Source organism: Rhinopithecus bieti, unplaced genomic scaffold (genome assembly GCF_001698545.2).
Source record: "Rhinopithecus bieti isolate Rb0 unplaced genomic scaffold, ASM169854v2 scaffold_17667, whole genome shotgun sequence".
In the NCBI taxonomy this organism is placed as follows: Eukaryota; Metazoa; Chordata; class Mammalia; order Primates; family Cercopithecidae; genus Rhinopithecus; species Rhinopithecus bieti.
The window spans coordinates 1,352,435-1,367,250 of NW_016809668.1; the positions used below are offsets into that span (position 1 = coordinate 1,352,435).

Here is a 14,816-nt window from a genome sequence, read left to right on the forward strand (position 1 = left end):
ATAAATAAATAAATAAAATAAATAAAAGAATTATATAAAATAAAACTATATTACCTATAAAATACACAATGATTTTAAGATATGTACCAAAGAAAACGTCATCCAGATTTATAAAGATTAAGAATCAAATGTATAAGACTCAAACCTGAATTTTGTAATATTCATTCAAAACATCAGTCAAAGGCCAAGCTGAAATTCTGGCTTATGCTGGGTGTGGTGGCTCACACCTGTAATCCCAGCACTTTGGGACTTTGGGACGCCGAGGCGGGTGGGTCACCTGAGGTCAGCAGTTTGAAACCAGCCTGACCAACAAGGTGAAACTCCATCTCAAATAAAAATGCAAAAATTAGCCAGGCGTGGTGGCAGGCACCTGTAATTCCGGCTACTCGGGAGGCTGAGACAGGAGAATTTCTTGAACCTGGGAGGCGGAAGTTGCAGTGAGCCTAGATCGCGTCACTGCACTCCAGCCTGGGTGATGGAGTGAGACTCCATCTCAAAAAAAAAAAGAAAAAAGAAATTCTGGCTTATATCAAAACACAGTCCATTTTCAAATTTGGAAAGAAACTTAAGAAAATGGAATTATTTTTCCTTACTTGAAAACTTCTTTGGTGAGAGACTGGTCCAGAACTTGAAACAAAAAATAAGAAACTATATGAAAGGCATCACGGTTCAGCTTGTCAAACATGTTCCTAGTGGTTAAAAATGAAATAGAAATAGAAAAGAAAAGAAAATGGTTAATAAACTAAACATCATCAAAAGCTGAGTAAGAAATTAATGTTTTCATTCTCTTCAGGAAGTCAAGACAAATTAATTTTTCTCATTCATGTATTTTTTTTTTTTTTTTTTTTTTGAGACGGAGTCTCGCTCTGTCACCCAGGCTGGGGTGCAGTGGCCAGATCTCAGCTCACTGCAAGCTCCACCTCCCAGGTTTACGCCATTCTCCTGCCTCAGCCTCCCAAGTAGCTGGGACTACAGGCACCCACCACCTCGCCCGCCACCTCGCCCGGCTAGTTTTTTGTATTTTTTAGTAGAGACGGGGTTTCACCGTGTTAGCCAGGATGGTCTCAATCTTCTGACCTCGTGATCCGCCCGTCTCGGCCTCCCGAAGTGCTGGGATTACAGGCTTGAGCCACCGCGCCCGGCCTCATGTACATTTTACAACCAGTTAAGAAAAACATACAAGCTTTCATTTTCTAATTCTCAAAACACAGATTCAATATAAGACTGGCAGAACTGGCTTTAATGAAAACAGTCTACAGAAAAGGAAGAAAAACCTAATTCGAGAGAGAACCATGCCTTATAATGGTAACAACCTACATTGACTGAATAACAGTAAATAGTTAATATTTATTAAGAGTTTCCTATTTGTCAAGCATTCTTCTAAGCCTTCTACAAGCAGTAACTTAGCTAATCTTCACTACTATCACATACTATCTACTTTAACACAAATTATTTTATTTGATCATAATGACACTAGATAGTAGTTTGATTATCTTCATTATACAGATGAGGAAACCTAAATTTAGAGGTTAGAAATTTGCCCAAAATCACTTAACCAGAAAGTAGAAAAGCACTGATTTGAAATATATCACCTCACCCTAGAGTCCAGGGTCTTCACTACTAGATTTTTATTCCCAGAACCATCTTTATAACATAACGCTGGCATTAGTTTTTATTGTTCCAATTACCCTAATTAATCAAAACAAAGCCTAAAAAAAAAAAAATGTGAAAACAAAACAAAAAAACACTAAACCCTTTAAGAAATGTCACACAACTATAAGGAATCAAGAGTTAACTTAAACGGCAAAGCATGAAATTTACTTCCAAAAAATCAAATCAAGTGAATTTCTGACTTAGGATTACCATTCTCTTGCGTAAGTTCCTATGCCTATCCATTTGTCAAACAACACTTTTGTCCTTAGAATGTCTCTACTCTTCAAGTAACACAAATGAAGTTCCATCTATCCTACTTCCCTACCATCTCTCAAACCTGTTGTTTTTTCATAAAGTACCTTGTTCTCTTCTCTTTGACACTTATTATAATTTGTAATAAGATATTTGTTGAAGATTTGTTCCTTCACTAGACTAAAATACTGTAAGGGGGCGGGTGCAGTGGCTCCCACCTGTAATCCCAGCACTTTGGGAGGCCAAGGCAGGCAGATCAAGAGGTCAAGAGGTCGAGACCATCCTGGCCAACATGGTGAAACCCCATCTCTACTAAAAATACAAAAATTAGCCAGGTGTGGTGTCGTGCACCTGTAATCCCAGCTACTCAGGAGGCTGAGGCAGGAGAATCACTTGAACCCAGGAGGCAGAGGTTGCAGTGAGCCAAGACCACACCACTGCACTCCAGTCTGGCGATAGAGCGAGACTTCGTCTCAAAAAAAAAAAAAAAAAAAAATTCTTTAAGGGAAAATTTATATCTATTCTGTTCACCACTGTATAGCCAGGTCCAATACTGTGGTCAATAAATATTTGTTGAATGAACAAATAAATGAATCACCTCTTTTTATTCCTACTGCCACTTTAGTTCAGGCCTAGATAACTAACTGCAAAGCCCTTCTTCCCCTTCTATCCAGTCTCTGTAATGCAACCATATGATTTTTCCAAACTGCAAACCTTTTGGGTAAATACCTTGGAATGGATTGCTGAGTCATATATTAAGCATATGTTTAACATTTTAAAAAAGTGGAGCCGGGCCTGGTGGCTCACACCTGTAATCCCAGCACTCTGGGAGGCTGAGGCGGGTGGATCACCTGAGGTCGGGAGTTCGAGACCAACCTGACCAACATGGAGAAACCCCATCTCTACCAAAAATACAAAATTAGCGGGGCATGGTGGTGCAAGCCTGTAATCCCAGCTACTCCAGAGGCTGAGTAAGCAGAATCTCTTGAACCCAGGAGGCGGAGGTTGCAGTGAGCCGAGATCATGCCACTGCACTCCGGCCTAGGCAACAAGAGCAAAACTCCATCTCAAAAAAAAAAAAAAGAAAGAAAGAAAAGTGGTCATACCACTTCAGGCTCATAGAAACAAAAAACTCATAAACTGCAAACCAAAGAGAATGTATATGTACAAAATATAAGTGAATAAAAAATAATGGGTTTTTTTCTTTTTTGTTTTTAAGAGACAGGGTCTCACTCTTGTTACCCAGGCTGGAGTGCAGTGCTACCATCATAGCTCGCTGTAGCCTCAAACTCCTGGGCTCAAGCAATACTCCCACCTTGCCCTCCCAAAGCACTGGGATAACAGGTGTGAACCACCATGTCTAGCCTAATTGCTTTTTTAAGAGACAGGGTCTCAATATGTTGCCCAGGCTGGTCTCAAACTTCTGGCCTCAAGCAATCTCCCACCTCAGCCTTCTGAGCAGCTGGATTTACAGGTGCATCAAGCAATTTTAAAAGTAAATTTGGCAGGGTGCAGTGGCTCATGCCTGTAATCCCAGTACTTTGGGAGGCCGACGTGGGAGGACCACTTGAGCACAGAAGGTCAAGATCAGCCTAGGCAACACAGTGAAAACACATCTCTACAAAAAGAATAGAATTAAAATTAGCCAGCTGGGCATGGTGGCTTACGCCTGTAATCCCAGCACTTTAGGAGGCCAAGGCAGGTGGATCATGAGGTCAGGGGTTCAAGATCAGCCTGGCCAAGATGGTGAAACCCTGTTTCTACTAAAAATACAAAAAAATTAGCCAGGCATGGTGGCAGGTGGCTGTATTCCCAGCTACTCGGGAGGCTGAGGCAGAGAATTGCTTGAACCAGGGAGGTGGGGGTTGCAGTGAGCCGAGATGGCACAATGGCACTCCAGCCTGGGTGACAGAGCAAGACTCCATCTCAAAAAAAAAAAAAAGAATTAAAATTAGCCAGGCGTGGCAGCAGGCACCTGTAATTCCAGCTACTTGGGAGGCTGAAGTGGAAGGAAGGATCACTTGAGCCCAGGAGATAGAGGCTGCAGTGAGCTACATTCAGGCCACTGCACTCCAGCCTGGAAGACAGAGCCAGATTATCTCAAAAAATAAAAACAAAAAAGTAAATTTGATGCCACATCCATGTTTAAAGCATTTAAAGAGCCGGGCGCGGTGGTTCATACCTGTAATCCCAGCACTTTGGGAGGCCGAGGCAGGTGGATCATGAGGTCAGGAGATCTAGACAATCCTAGCTAACATAGTGAAACCCCGTCTCTACTAAAAAACATACAAAAAAAAATTAGCCGGGCATGGTGGCAGGCACCTGTAGTCCCAGCTACTCAGGAGGCTGAGGTAGAAGAATGGCGTGAACCCGGGAGGCAGAGCTTGCAGTGAGCTGAGATCATGCTACTGCACTCCAGCCTGGATGACAGAGTGAGACTCTGCCTCAAAAAAACAAAATAAAATAAAATAAAGCATTTAAAGGGGACATATGTTATAAGATGGTGAATCCTGCAGAGAAAAGGGAATGCTTGTACCTTGTTGGTAGAATGCAAAGTAGTACAGCCTGGCCAATGTGGCAAAACCCCGTCTCTACCAAAAAATACAAAAATTAGCTGGGCACGGTGGCAGGTGCCTGTAGTCCCAGCTACTGAGGAAGCTGAGGCAGGAGAATTGCTTGAACCCGGGAGATGGAGGTTGCAGTGAACCAAGATTGTGACATTGCACTCCAGCCTGGGAGACACAGCACACTCTGTCCCCAAAAAAAAAAAAAAAAAAACGAAAATTGCCAAAACACTGGAGAGAATGATGCAGTGACAATGAGAGCCATTCTCAGCGGAACTCTGGAAAAGCTTCAGACTTCTCCACCAGTATAGAGAAAATGTGACTGTGCTATGGGCCATCAAATCATGTGAAACAAATAATACATGAACCTGATAAACGCTATATGCTTGCAGTCAATTTTTTTTTTCCCCGGAGACTGAGTCTCCCTCTGTCACCCAGGCTGGAGAGTGGCCAGATCTAGGCTCACTGCAACCTCCACCTCCTGGGCTCAAGCCATTCTCCTGCCTCAGCCTCACCAGTACCTGGGACTACAGGCGCACGCTGCCACGCCTGGCTAATTTTTTTGTATTTTAGTAGAGATGGGGTTACACCGTGTTGCCCAGGCTGTTTCCCAACTCCTGAGCTCAGGCAACCCGCCTCCTCTGCCTCCCGAAGTGCTAGGATTACAGGCATGAGCCACCACGCCAGGCGGTACTCAATTTTTAGAAAAGACTGCTAGACAGGCCGCTACACACGTTAATAGTAACTTCTCAAAAATAAGTACCAAACAAAACTTAATTACAGTTGTAAATCCTGACAGAAAAAATACAGCCAAAACAAGTCAAGAGGGGGAAGGCAGAGGAGGAAGGAAATCTTATAATAGCTCAGTTCATTGTGAAATTATGGTAGGAATCAAAAGAGATTGATGAATCAAGAAATAGAGGTCGCTGGGCGCGGTGCCTCACGCCTGTAATCCCAGTACTTTGGGAGGCCGAGGCGGGTGGATCACCTGAGGTCAGGAGTTTGAGACCAGCTTGACCAACATGGCGAAACCCCGTCTCTACTAAAAACACAAAAATTAGCCGGGAGGCCGGGCGCGGTGGCTCAAGCCTGTAATCCCAGCACTTTGGGAGGCCGAGACGGGCGGATCACGAGGTCAGGAGATCGAGACCATCCTGGCTAACACGGTGAAACCCCATCTCTACTAAAAAATACAAAAAAACTAGCCGGGCGAGGTGGCGGGAGCCTGTAGTCCCAGCTACTCCGGAGGCTGAGGCAGGAGAATAGCGTGAACCCGGGAGGCGGAGATTGCAGTGAGCTGAGATCCGGCCACTGCACTCCAGCCTGGGCGACAGAGCAAGACTCCGTCTCAAAAAAAAAAAAAAAAAATTAGCCGGGCGCAGCGGCGGGCACCTGTAATCCCAGCTAGTAAGGAGGCTGAGGCACAAGAATCGCTTGAACACAGGAGCAGGAGGTTGCAGTGAGCCGAGATCATGCCACTGCGCTTCAGCCTGGGCGACAGAGCCAGACTTTGACTCAAAAAAAAAACAAAAACAAAAACAAAGAAAAAACCACAGCCACGGTCAGGCATGGTGGCTCAAGCCTGTAATCCTGGCACTTTGGGAGGCCGAGGCCGGCGGATCATGAGGTCAGAAGTTCGAGACCAGCCTGGCCAATGTAGTGAAACTCATGTCTCTACTAAAAATACAAAAATTAGCCGGACATGGTGGCGGGCGCCTGTAGTCCCAGCTACTCAGGAGGCTGAGGCAGAAATCACTTGAACCCGGGAGGCGGAGGCTGCAGTGAGCCGAGATCGCCACTGCACTCCAGCCTGGGCGACAGAGCGAGACTCCGTTTCAAAAAAAAAAAAAAGCCTCTAGAAGAACTGAAAGTATGCAATTTACAAAAATCAAACAGATTGAGGAGAATAGAAGATGGCCAATGTATCTATCCCAAATTCCCCTTGGCCTACAGTGGGAATGATTAAACAGAGATACTGGATAAAGTTGATAAAACATAGAAATATAAAGAGTTATTTACAGTGGGTTATTAGGAGGGATCCATAACCTTAACAGAAGTGGAAAAAGTAGGGAAGGGGCTTTTACTTTCCATACTTTTCAGTAAAAGGGTATTAGTTTTTAATACCTTCTCCGTTGTTTTATGCTAACTCCAGCATGCCTTACTAATCCAAAAATTAAAAATTATAGTTAAACAACCACCTTCAAAGGCTCCCTTGAGTTCAAAAGGCATTTTGTACGTAAGGTTCCCATGCTCTTCCACTACTACCCGCCATCCCTCCCACTACTGCACAGACCACCCCTCCACCACCTAGGCAGAATTAAGCTGTCCCTCCAGTTTTGCACTCTGCCCATCTGCAGACTTTGCACTCGCCTACAGAGCGCTTCCGGCACTCTTCCATTATTTACTGTCTGTCTCTGCCACTAGGCTGGCAGCAACTGGGAGTAGGAACTTTGGAGTCAATGCCTGGCACAGAGTAACCGCTCAACCAATTCTAATTAATCAACCTCCGGGTATACAAAAGGGCGAGGCCCCGGCGTCCCCCGGCTCAGGTTCCCTCGCCCCGCCGGCCCCGGCCCCCTTACACTCCGAGGTGCGTATGCGACACGATCTTTCCGCAGGCAATGGTTGCCGGGCCTGGCTCGAAGCCGAGCGCCTGCAGATACATCCAGAGATGCTCCTTCTCGAAAGCAGTTACCGAAGCCGAGCTCATCCTCGCGGTAGGCACGGCGGCTGCGAAGAAAGAAAGCGCAAACCCAGGGGACTCGGAGGGCCCTCAAGATCCCTCCCTACGGTCAGCCTGAGGTCGCGGCGGTCCTTCCATTGCCAAAGCCTGCTCCTTTCTCGCCCGGAGCCGTTTCGCCTCAAAGGGACTTTAGTAGAGAAACCCGGTCTCTACTAAAAATACAAAACAGCCTCCAGGAAACTGAGCTTCTAACGGTAGTGCGGCCACAACTGTCTAAGCAAAGCCACCACAAACCGAGACTCCCGCCCTTAAGGAAGAGCAGTATGCGCCTGCGCCGCCAGTCTTCCGAGGGAGGCGGGACTTTCCGGAAGGACTATATCTCCCGCCATGCCATGCGCCCTTCTCTCCTCCCTTCCGGTCATGCCCAGCCAAGAAACTACAAGACCCACGGGGCATTGCGCGGCCAGCGACTTGTTCTGCGCTTGCGTAACGGCTATCTTGCCCAGATCCTCGGGTCTTCGGGCTTCTGATTCTTGGTGCGTGGGGTCCATTTGCTTGTGTATCCTAGTTGTTACGTCACATAAAAGCCATAAATGCAGCACTGTGCCTCGGTGTAGAGAAAAAGCACTGGTTCCATCCTCCGCTATGCTCACTGTGACTCTGATCAAATCACGTAATCTGAGCCTCATTTCTATCATTAGCGAAATCTACGCCCTCAAATGCTAGATGCTCCTTTGCCTGCTTTAAATGAAATCTGGCTCTCTACTCCCCCTGCAGTCTTTTTTTTTTTTTTTTTTTTTGAGACGGAGTTTCGCTCTTGTTGCTCAAGTTGGGGTGCAGTGACGCGATTTCGGCTCACTGCAACCTCCGCCTCCCGGGTTCAAGCATTTGTCCTGCCTCAACCTCCAGAGTAGCTGGGATTAACAGGCGTCCGCCACCACGCCCGGCTAATTTTTGGTATTTTTAATGGTCTCTGAAAGCATAATAGAAACGGAGTTTCACCATGTTGACCAGGCTGGTCTCGAACTCCTAATCTCAGGTTATCCGCCATCCTCGGCCTCCCAAAATGTTGGGATTACAGGCGTGAGCCACTGCGCCCCGCTGCCTGCAGTTCTCTTAACTGATGGCTGTTGCCTACCACAAACCCCATAGACAACAGGGCCTCGAAATGGATTGGGTAACCTGCTTTTAAGTCTCGTTGCTACCTCTGGCAATTATTGCCTCCTGCCTCACTAAAACCACCTTAATAAAAAGAGGCCGGGCACGGTGGCTCAAGCCTATAATCCCAGCACTTTGGGAGGCCAAGGTGGGTGGATCACCTGAGGCGGGGAGTTCAAGACCAGCCTGACCAACATGGAGAAACCCGGTCTCTACTAAAAATACAAAATTAGCCGGGCGTGGTAGCACATGACTGTAATCCCAGCTCAGCTACTCGGTAGGCTGAGGCAGAAGAATCGCTTGAACCCAGGAAGCAGACATTGCAGTGAGCCAAGATCCTGCCACTGCACTTCAGCCTGGGCGACAAAGTGAGACTCTGTCTCAAAAAAAAAAAAAAAAAAAAAAAAGAGTAAGAGGAGAGAGAACCCACCAAGTTGCCCAGGCTGGGCTCGAACTCCTGGGCTCCAGCAATCTGTCCACCTTGGCCTCCCAAGGAATGAGCCACCGCGCCCAGCCTAAAACCACCCTTTGAAGTTTATGCATAGCTTTTCACTGTGGAGGTCATTGTAAGATCTCTGATTCCATTCTGGTGGTGCACGCCTGTGGTCCAGTTGCGCAGGAGGCTGAGGTGGGAAAATCTTGTGGGCCCTGGGAAGCTGAGGCTGCAGTGAGCTGTGACTGCACGATTGCACTTCATTCAGCCTAGTGACAGAGCAAGACCCTTCTCCAAGCGAAAGAACAACAACAACAAAAATCTCTGACTCCTGTCGACAAAAAGTCAAACTCTGTAAAATTGTTACTGGTAAAAACAGAGTCTTGATCCAGACCCAAAGAGAAGGTTCCTGGATCTTGTGCGGGAAATAATTTGAAGTGAATCACAGAGCACAATGAAGGAAGGAAGTATATTGGAAACTACTCGGTTGAAGAGCGGAGCAACCTCAGAAAGGAGGTGGAGGAACACACGGTGCTTTGTTAACTGTCTCTACTTATGAGAAACCATAAAGAGCTGTAATTAAACTTGGAATGTGCAGATGTGCTCACTAAAGGTGGGGCTATTGTGCTTTCAGAGACTATTAATCTTTCAACCTATGCTTGCTCATTAACATCATCTTTAAGTACAGTGGGCTGCTCTTTAGAGCATCTGGACATTCTGCAGGCTTGGTGGGAGATGTCCTGTATGGCGATAAATATTCTGTAATTATAATTGGTGGCAAACTTAGAATGTGGCTGTTTTTAGACCATAAGCATTAATTTTATATAGGAGCCTTGTAAGTGCCTAGCTAGTTTAAGATGGAGTCACTTGGGCCGGGCGCGGTGGCTCAAGCCTGTAATCCCAGCACTTTGGGAGGCCAAGACGGGCGGATCAGGAGGTCAGGAGATCGAGACCATCTTGGCTAACACGGTGAAACCCCGTCTCTACTAAAAATACAAAAAATTAGCTGGGCGAGGTGGCGGGCGCCTGTAGTCCCAGCTACTTGGGAGGCTGAGGCAGGAGAATGGCGTAAACCTGGGAGGCGGAGCTTGCAGTGAGCTGAGATCCAGCCACTGCACTCCAGCCCGGGCGACAGAGCAAGACTCCGTCTCAAAAAAAAAAAAAGATGGAGTCACTTTAGTCATGTTTTATTAAACCAGAGGCCTGGAAAGCAGGGGTTCCTGTAACAAAATATTTAAAGAAGTTTATTCTGAGCCAAATATGAGTTAACATGGCCTGAGGCACAGTCTCAAGAGTTCCTGAGAACATGTGCCCGAGATGGTGGGGCTATAGCTTGGTTTTATACAGTTTTAGGGAGACATAAAACATCGATCAATACATGTAAGCTATACATTGGTTCTGTACTGAAAGATGAGGCAACTCAAAGTAGAGGGTTCAGGTCATAGGTGGGCTCAAAGATTTTCTGATTGGGGCGGGCGTGGTGCCTCACACCTGTAATCCCAACACTTTCGGAGGCCGAGGCACTTGAAGTCAGGAGTTTGAGACCAGCTTGGTCAACATGGTGAAACCTCGTCTCTACTAAAAATACAAACATTAGCCAGGCATGGTGGTGCGCACCTGTAATCCCAACTACTCAGGAGGCTGAGGCAGGAGAATCGCTTAAACTCGAGAGGCCGAGGTTGCAGTGACCTGAGATCGCACCACTGAATTCCAGCCTGGGCGACTTGGTGAGACCATCTCAAAACAAAAAAAACAACAAAAAAGATTTTCTGATTGCCATTGGTTGAAAGAGTCAAGTTACTATCTAAAGACCTAGAATCTATAGAAAAGTGTCTATCAAGATAAGCGGTTTTGGACACCAGGGTTAGTATGAAGTCTCATAGGTGTCCACCCAAAAGTACTAGAAGTTGGGTGTGGTGGCTCATAACTGTAATCCCAACACTTTGGGACGCTGAGGCTGTGGATTGTTTCAGCCCAGGAGGCAGAGGTTGCAGTGAGCCCACTTCATGCCACTGCATGCCAGCCTGGGCAACAACAGTGCAAGACCCTGTCTCAAAAAAAAAAAAAAAAATTTAGGCTAGATGCAGTGGCTCGCACCTGTAATCCAGCATTTTGTGGGGCCAAGGTGGGCAGATCACCTGAGGTCAGGAGTTCAAGACTGGCCTGGCCAACATGGTGAAACCCAATCTCTACTAAAAAGACAAAAATTAGCCAGGCATGGTGACAGATGCCTGTAGTCCCAGCTACTCAGCTACTCGGGAGGCTGAGGCAGGAGAATTGCTTGAACCCGGGAGGCAGAGGTTGCAGTGAGTTGAAATCGCATGCCACGCCACTGTACTCCAGCGTGGGTGACAGAGCAAGTATTGGATTCTCAGTTAATCTCTTCAGGATGGGGATGGCCTGCCAGGGGAAAGATCTACTTATTTCAGTAGAGATTCTATTTATGTATTTATTTATTTATGAGATGGAGTCTCACTCTATCACCCAGGCTGAAGTGCAGTGGTGCCATCTCGGCTCAGTGCAACCCCTGCCTCCTGGGTTCAAGTAATTCTCCTGCCTCGGCCTCCCAAGTAGCTGGGATTACAGGCATGTGCCACCATGCCCAGCTAATTTTTGTATTTTTAATAGAGACAGGGTTTCACCGTGTTGACCAGGCTGGTCTGGAACTCCAGACCTCAGGTGATCTGCCCACCTCGGCCTCCCAAAGTGCTGGGATTACAGGTGTGAGCCACCTGCCAGCTTCTTTACAGATGTAGATTTCCCCCCATAAGTGACGGTTTTGAATGACCATTTCAAAATATAACAAAGAACATATTTTGGGAAAAAATATTTTAATTTCCTTATCTGTCAATGTTATGCCAGTCAAGTTGGAAAGTAAGCTGGGTTATATAGGCTTAAACAAAACCCATCTGATGAGATTTTTATGACTTGTAGGACATGACTCCCCAAGTTCTATAGTTAGGAATTTGGACAAGAAAGAAAAAAGGTCAGAGATTAGTCCTCACTCACTAGGCCTCATTCTAAGATGTGGCAGCTAGGCACAGTGGCTCATGCCTGTAATTCCAGCCTTTGGGAGTCCAAGGCAGGAGGATTACTTGAGACCAGGAATTCCAGGCTAGCCTGGTATTCTCCCGCCTCAGCCTCCTGAGTAGCTGGGATTACAGGCATCTGCCGCCACACTTGACAAATTTTTGTATTTTTAGTAGAGACAGGGTTTCACCATGTTAGCCAGGCTGGTCTGGAGCTCCTGACCTCAAGTGATCTGCCCCCTTTGGCCTCCCAAAGTGTTGGGGTTACAGACGTGAGCCACCGTGCCCAGCCCAATTGTTTTAAGGTTTTTTGTTATAGAGAGAAGGCCTCACTATATTGCCCGGGCTGGTCTGGAACTCCTGGGCTCAAGTGATTCTCCCACCTTGGCCTCCCAAAGTGCTGGGATCACAAGTGTGAGCCACTGCCTCCAGATTGCTTCTATAATTTACTCCCTTAATTAATACTTTTTTTTTTTTTGAGATGGAGTCTCGCTCTGCCACCCAGACCAGAGCGCAGTGGCATGATCTTGGCTCACTGCAACCTCTGTTTCCTGGGTTCAAGCGATTCTCCTGCCTCAGCCTCCTGAGTAGCTGGCATTACAGGCCTGTGCCACTACAACCCGGCTAATTTTTTTTTTTTTTTTTTGTATTTTTAGTAGAGACGGGGTTTCACCATGTTGGCTAGGCTGTTTCAAACTCCTGACCTCAAGTGATCCACCCACCTTGGCCTCCCAAAGTGCTGGGATTACAGGCAACTAATACTTAATGTTGCTCTGTGCCAGGTACTGCTCTAAGCTTTTCATAAATGTTAACTATTTAATCTTCATAGCAAACCTAACACTATTCCTGTTTTACTGATGAAAAAAATGAGGCATAGAGAAATTAAGTAACTTGCTCAAGGTCACACAGTAAGTGGCAGAGTCAGATTAGAAACCAGAGTCTGAGTCCTTACCCATCATGCTATGCTTCCTCCCAGTTGACCTTCTTTTTTTTTTTTTTTTTTTTGAGACGGAGTCTCGCTCTGTCACCCAGGCTGGAGTGCTGTGGCCGGATCTCAGCTCACTGCAAGCTCCGCCTCCCGGGTTCACGCCATTCTCCTGTCTCAGCCTCCCAGGTAGCTGGGACTACAGGCGCCGCCACGTCGCCCGGCTAGTTTTTTGTATTTTTTAGTAGAGACGGGGTTTCACCGTGTTAGCCAGGATGGTCTCGATCTCCTGACCTCGTGATCCGCCCGTCTCGGCCTCCCAAAGTGCTGGGATTACAGGCTTGAGCCACCGCGCCCGGCCTCCAGTTGACCTTCTTTTAGTCACATGCCCACCACTAGGCTAAGGGAAAGCAAAAACTTTGACCACTATACCCACTGAGACCTTCAAAATAAGCATGAATGAATCATGGGAGACCAAAAGACAACAAATGTTCACTATACCAGCGGGAAAAAAAATCATGAAGTCAAGATTATACAGCCCAATTTTTATTATAAGTATTTCAGCAATTAAACTTTAAATAATTATATTAAATGATATATGACACAGAACTAGGATCTCTTACAAAAAAGTTTAGATGAGAGTGTCATTGCAGTTAGGACCAATGTAGCCAAAAAAATAGATTAACATTCTTCAAAGTCACAGGAATAAAAACAGGAAGTTTAATGTAATGCAAATTGCGTATTCAACCTAAAGGGGTATTTTATTGTTGTTAGTTATTCAACATTTTGCTCTGAGAGGACAGGGTCATTAGCATGTGAATGATTTGATCCGTTCTCCTCTTCCAAAGCTATAATATCTGGAATCTCATCAGTCTCAGATGTCAAGTCTATGGTGGTGAAATCAAGCACCTGTAAAAGAAGAATCTTGGATATTGAAACAAACACTGATGAAGCGAGTTGTCAGGTCCATCTGAGCTCATGGAGACTTTAGTGCATGTAGGTGAACCTTGCTTTGTCCATAGCTGTGTTTTTGAAAAGATGTTTGTGGTCTTTTTCCTGCAATTCCCTCATACTATAAAAGCACTAAGGAAAACTTTTAAAAGGAAACTAACTAGTGGTGGAACCTAGTCAATGAAGGCTTTTTTAAAAATACCAGATATATAGCATTTCTCGTTATTCAACTATTAATCTATTACTTTCTCAAAATCCATAATACCCCACTTTTCCATAAGCAAGTGTCTAGGGAAATGTCTAGCAACTGAGGAAACAAAAGGTCTTTTTATGGTTGAAACACCCATCGCAAAACCCTACCTCTTCCCTGCACAGGAAAGCCTTTAGGGACAAGAAACTGGATCAAATTTTATTTTATATACAATTTTGATAAGCTAGGTAATGTTTCTTAGTAAACAACAGATTAAAACAAGAAAATTAAGGCTGGCCGCAGTGGCTCACGCCTGTAATCCCAGCACTTTGGGAGGCCGAAGTGGGCGGATCATGAGGTCAGGAGATCAAGACCATTCTGGCTAACACAGTGGAACGCTGTCTCTATGAAAAATACAAAAAATTAGCTGGGCGTGGTGGCATGCACCTGTAGTCCCAGCTACTCAAGAGGCTGAGGCAGGAGAATCACTTGAACCTGGGAGCAGTGAGCCGAGATCGTGCCATTGCACTCCAGCCTGGGCGACAGAATGAGACTCTCTCAAAAAAAAAAAAAGAAAAGAAAAGAAAATTAATAACATATAACATATTACTAAAGGCTAGAATCTTGATAGTGGAGGGGAAAACGCAGCTGATTACCTAACAGAGGAAAAGAGCTAACAGCAACAAAAATCCCTCAAAAAGACCAGGCGTGGTGGCTCACGCCTGTAATCCCAACACTTTGGCAGGTGGATCATGAGGTCAGGAGTTCAAGACCAGCCTGGCCAACATGGTGAAACCCCGTCTCTACTAAAAATACAAAAATTAGTTGGTTATAGTGGCAGATGCCTGTAACCCCAGCTTCTCGGGAGGCTGAGGCAGGAGAATCACTTGAACCCAGGAGGCAGAGGTTGCAGTGAGCCAAGATTGCACCACTGCACTCTAGCCTGGGTGACAGAGCAAGACTCTGTCTCTGAAAAAA

At 45.9% G+C, this 14,816-nt stretch overlaps 2 protein-coding genes across 3 annotated transcripts in view; both read right to left on the minus strand.

The window, feature by feature from the left end:
• Positions 1-7,570, minus strand: part of HAUS6 (HAUS augmin like complex subunit 6) — a 52,327-nt gene extending 44,757 nt beyond the window's left edge. The window contains 2 exon segments of the mRNA XM_017890090.1: positions 594-689; positions 7,052-7,570. Of these exon segments, the coding sequence (XP_017745579.1) occupies positions 594-689; positions 7,052-7,179 (224 nt within the window). The 5' untranslated portion in view covers positions 7,180-7,570.
• A 5,660-nt stretch (positions 7,571-13,230) lies between these two features.
• Positions 13,231-14,816, minus strand: part of PLIN2 (perilipin 2) — a 22,944-nt gene continuing 21,358 nt past the window's right edge. For both annotated transcript variants that reach the window (XM_017890092.1, XM_017890093.1), the window contains exon 9: positions 13,231-13,606. In XM_017890092.1, the coding sequence (XP_017745581.1) occupies positions 13,472-13,606 (135 nt within the window). In that variant the 3' untranslated portion in view covers positions 13,231-13,471. The remainder of the gene's footprint in view (positions 13,607-14,816) is intronic.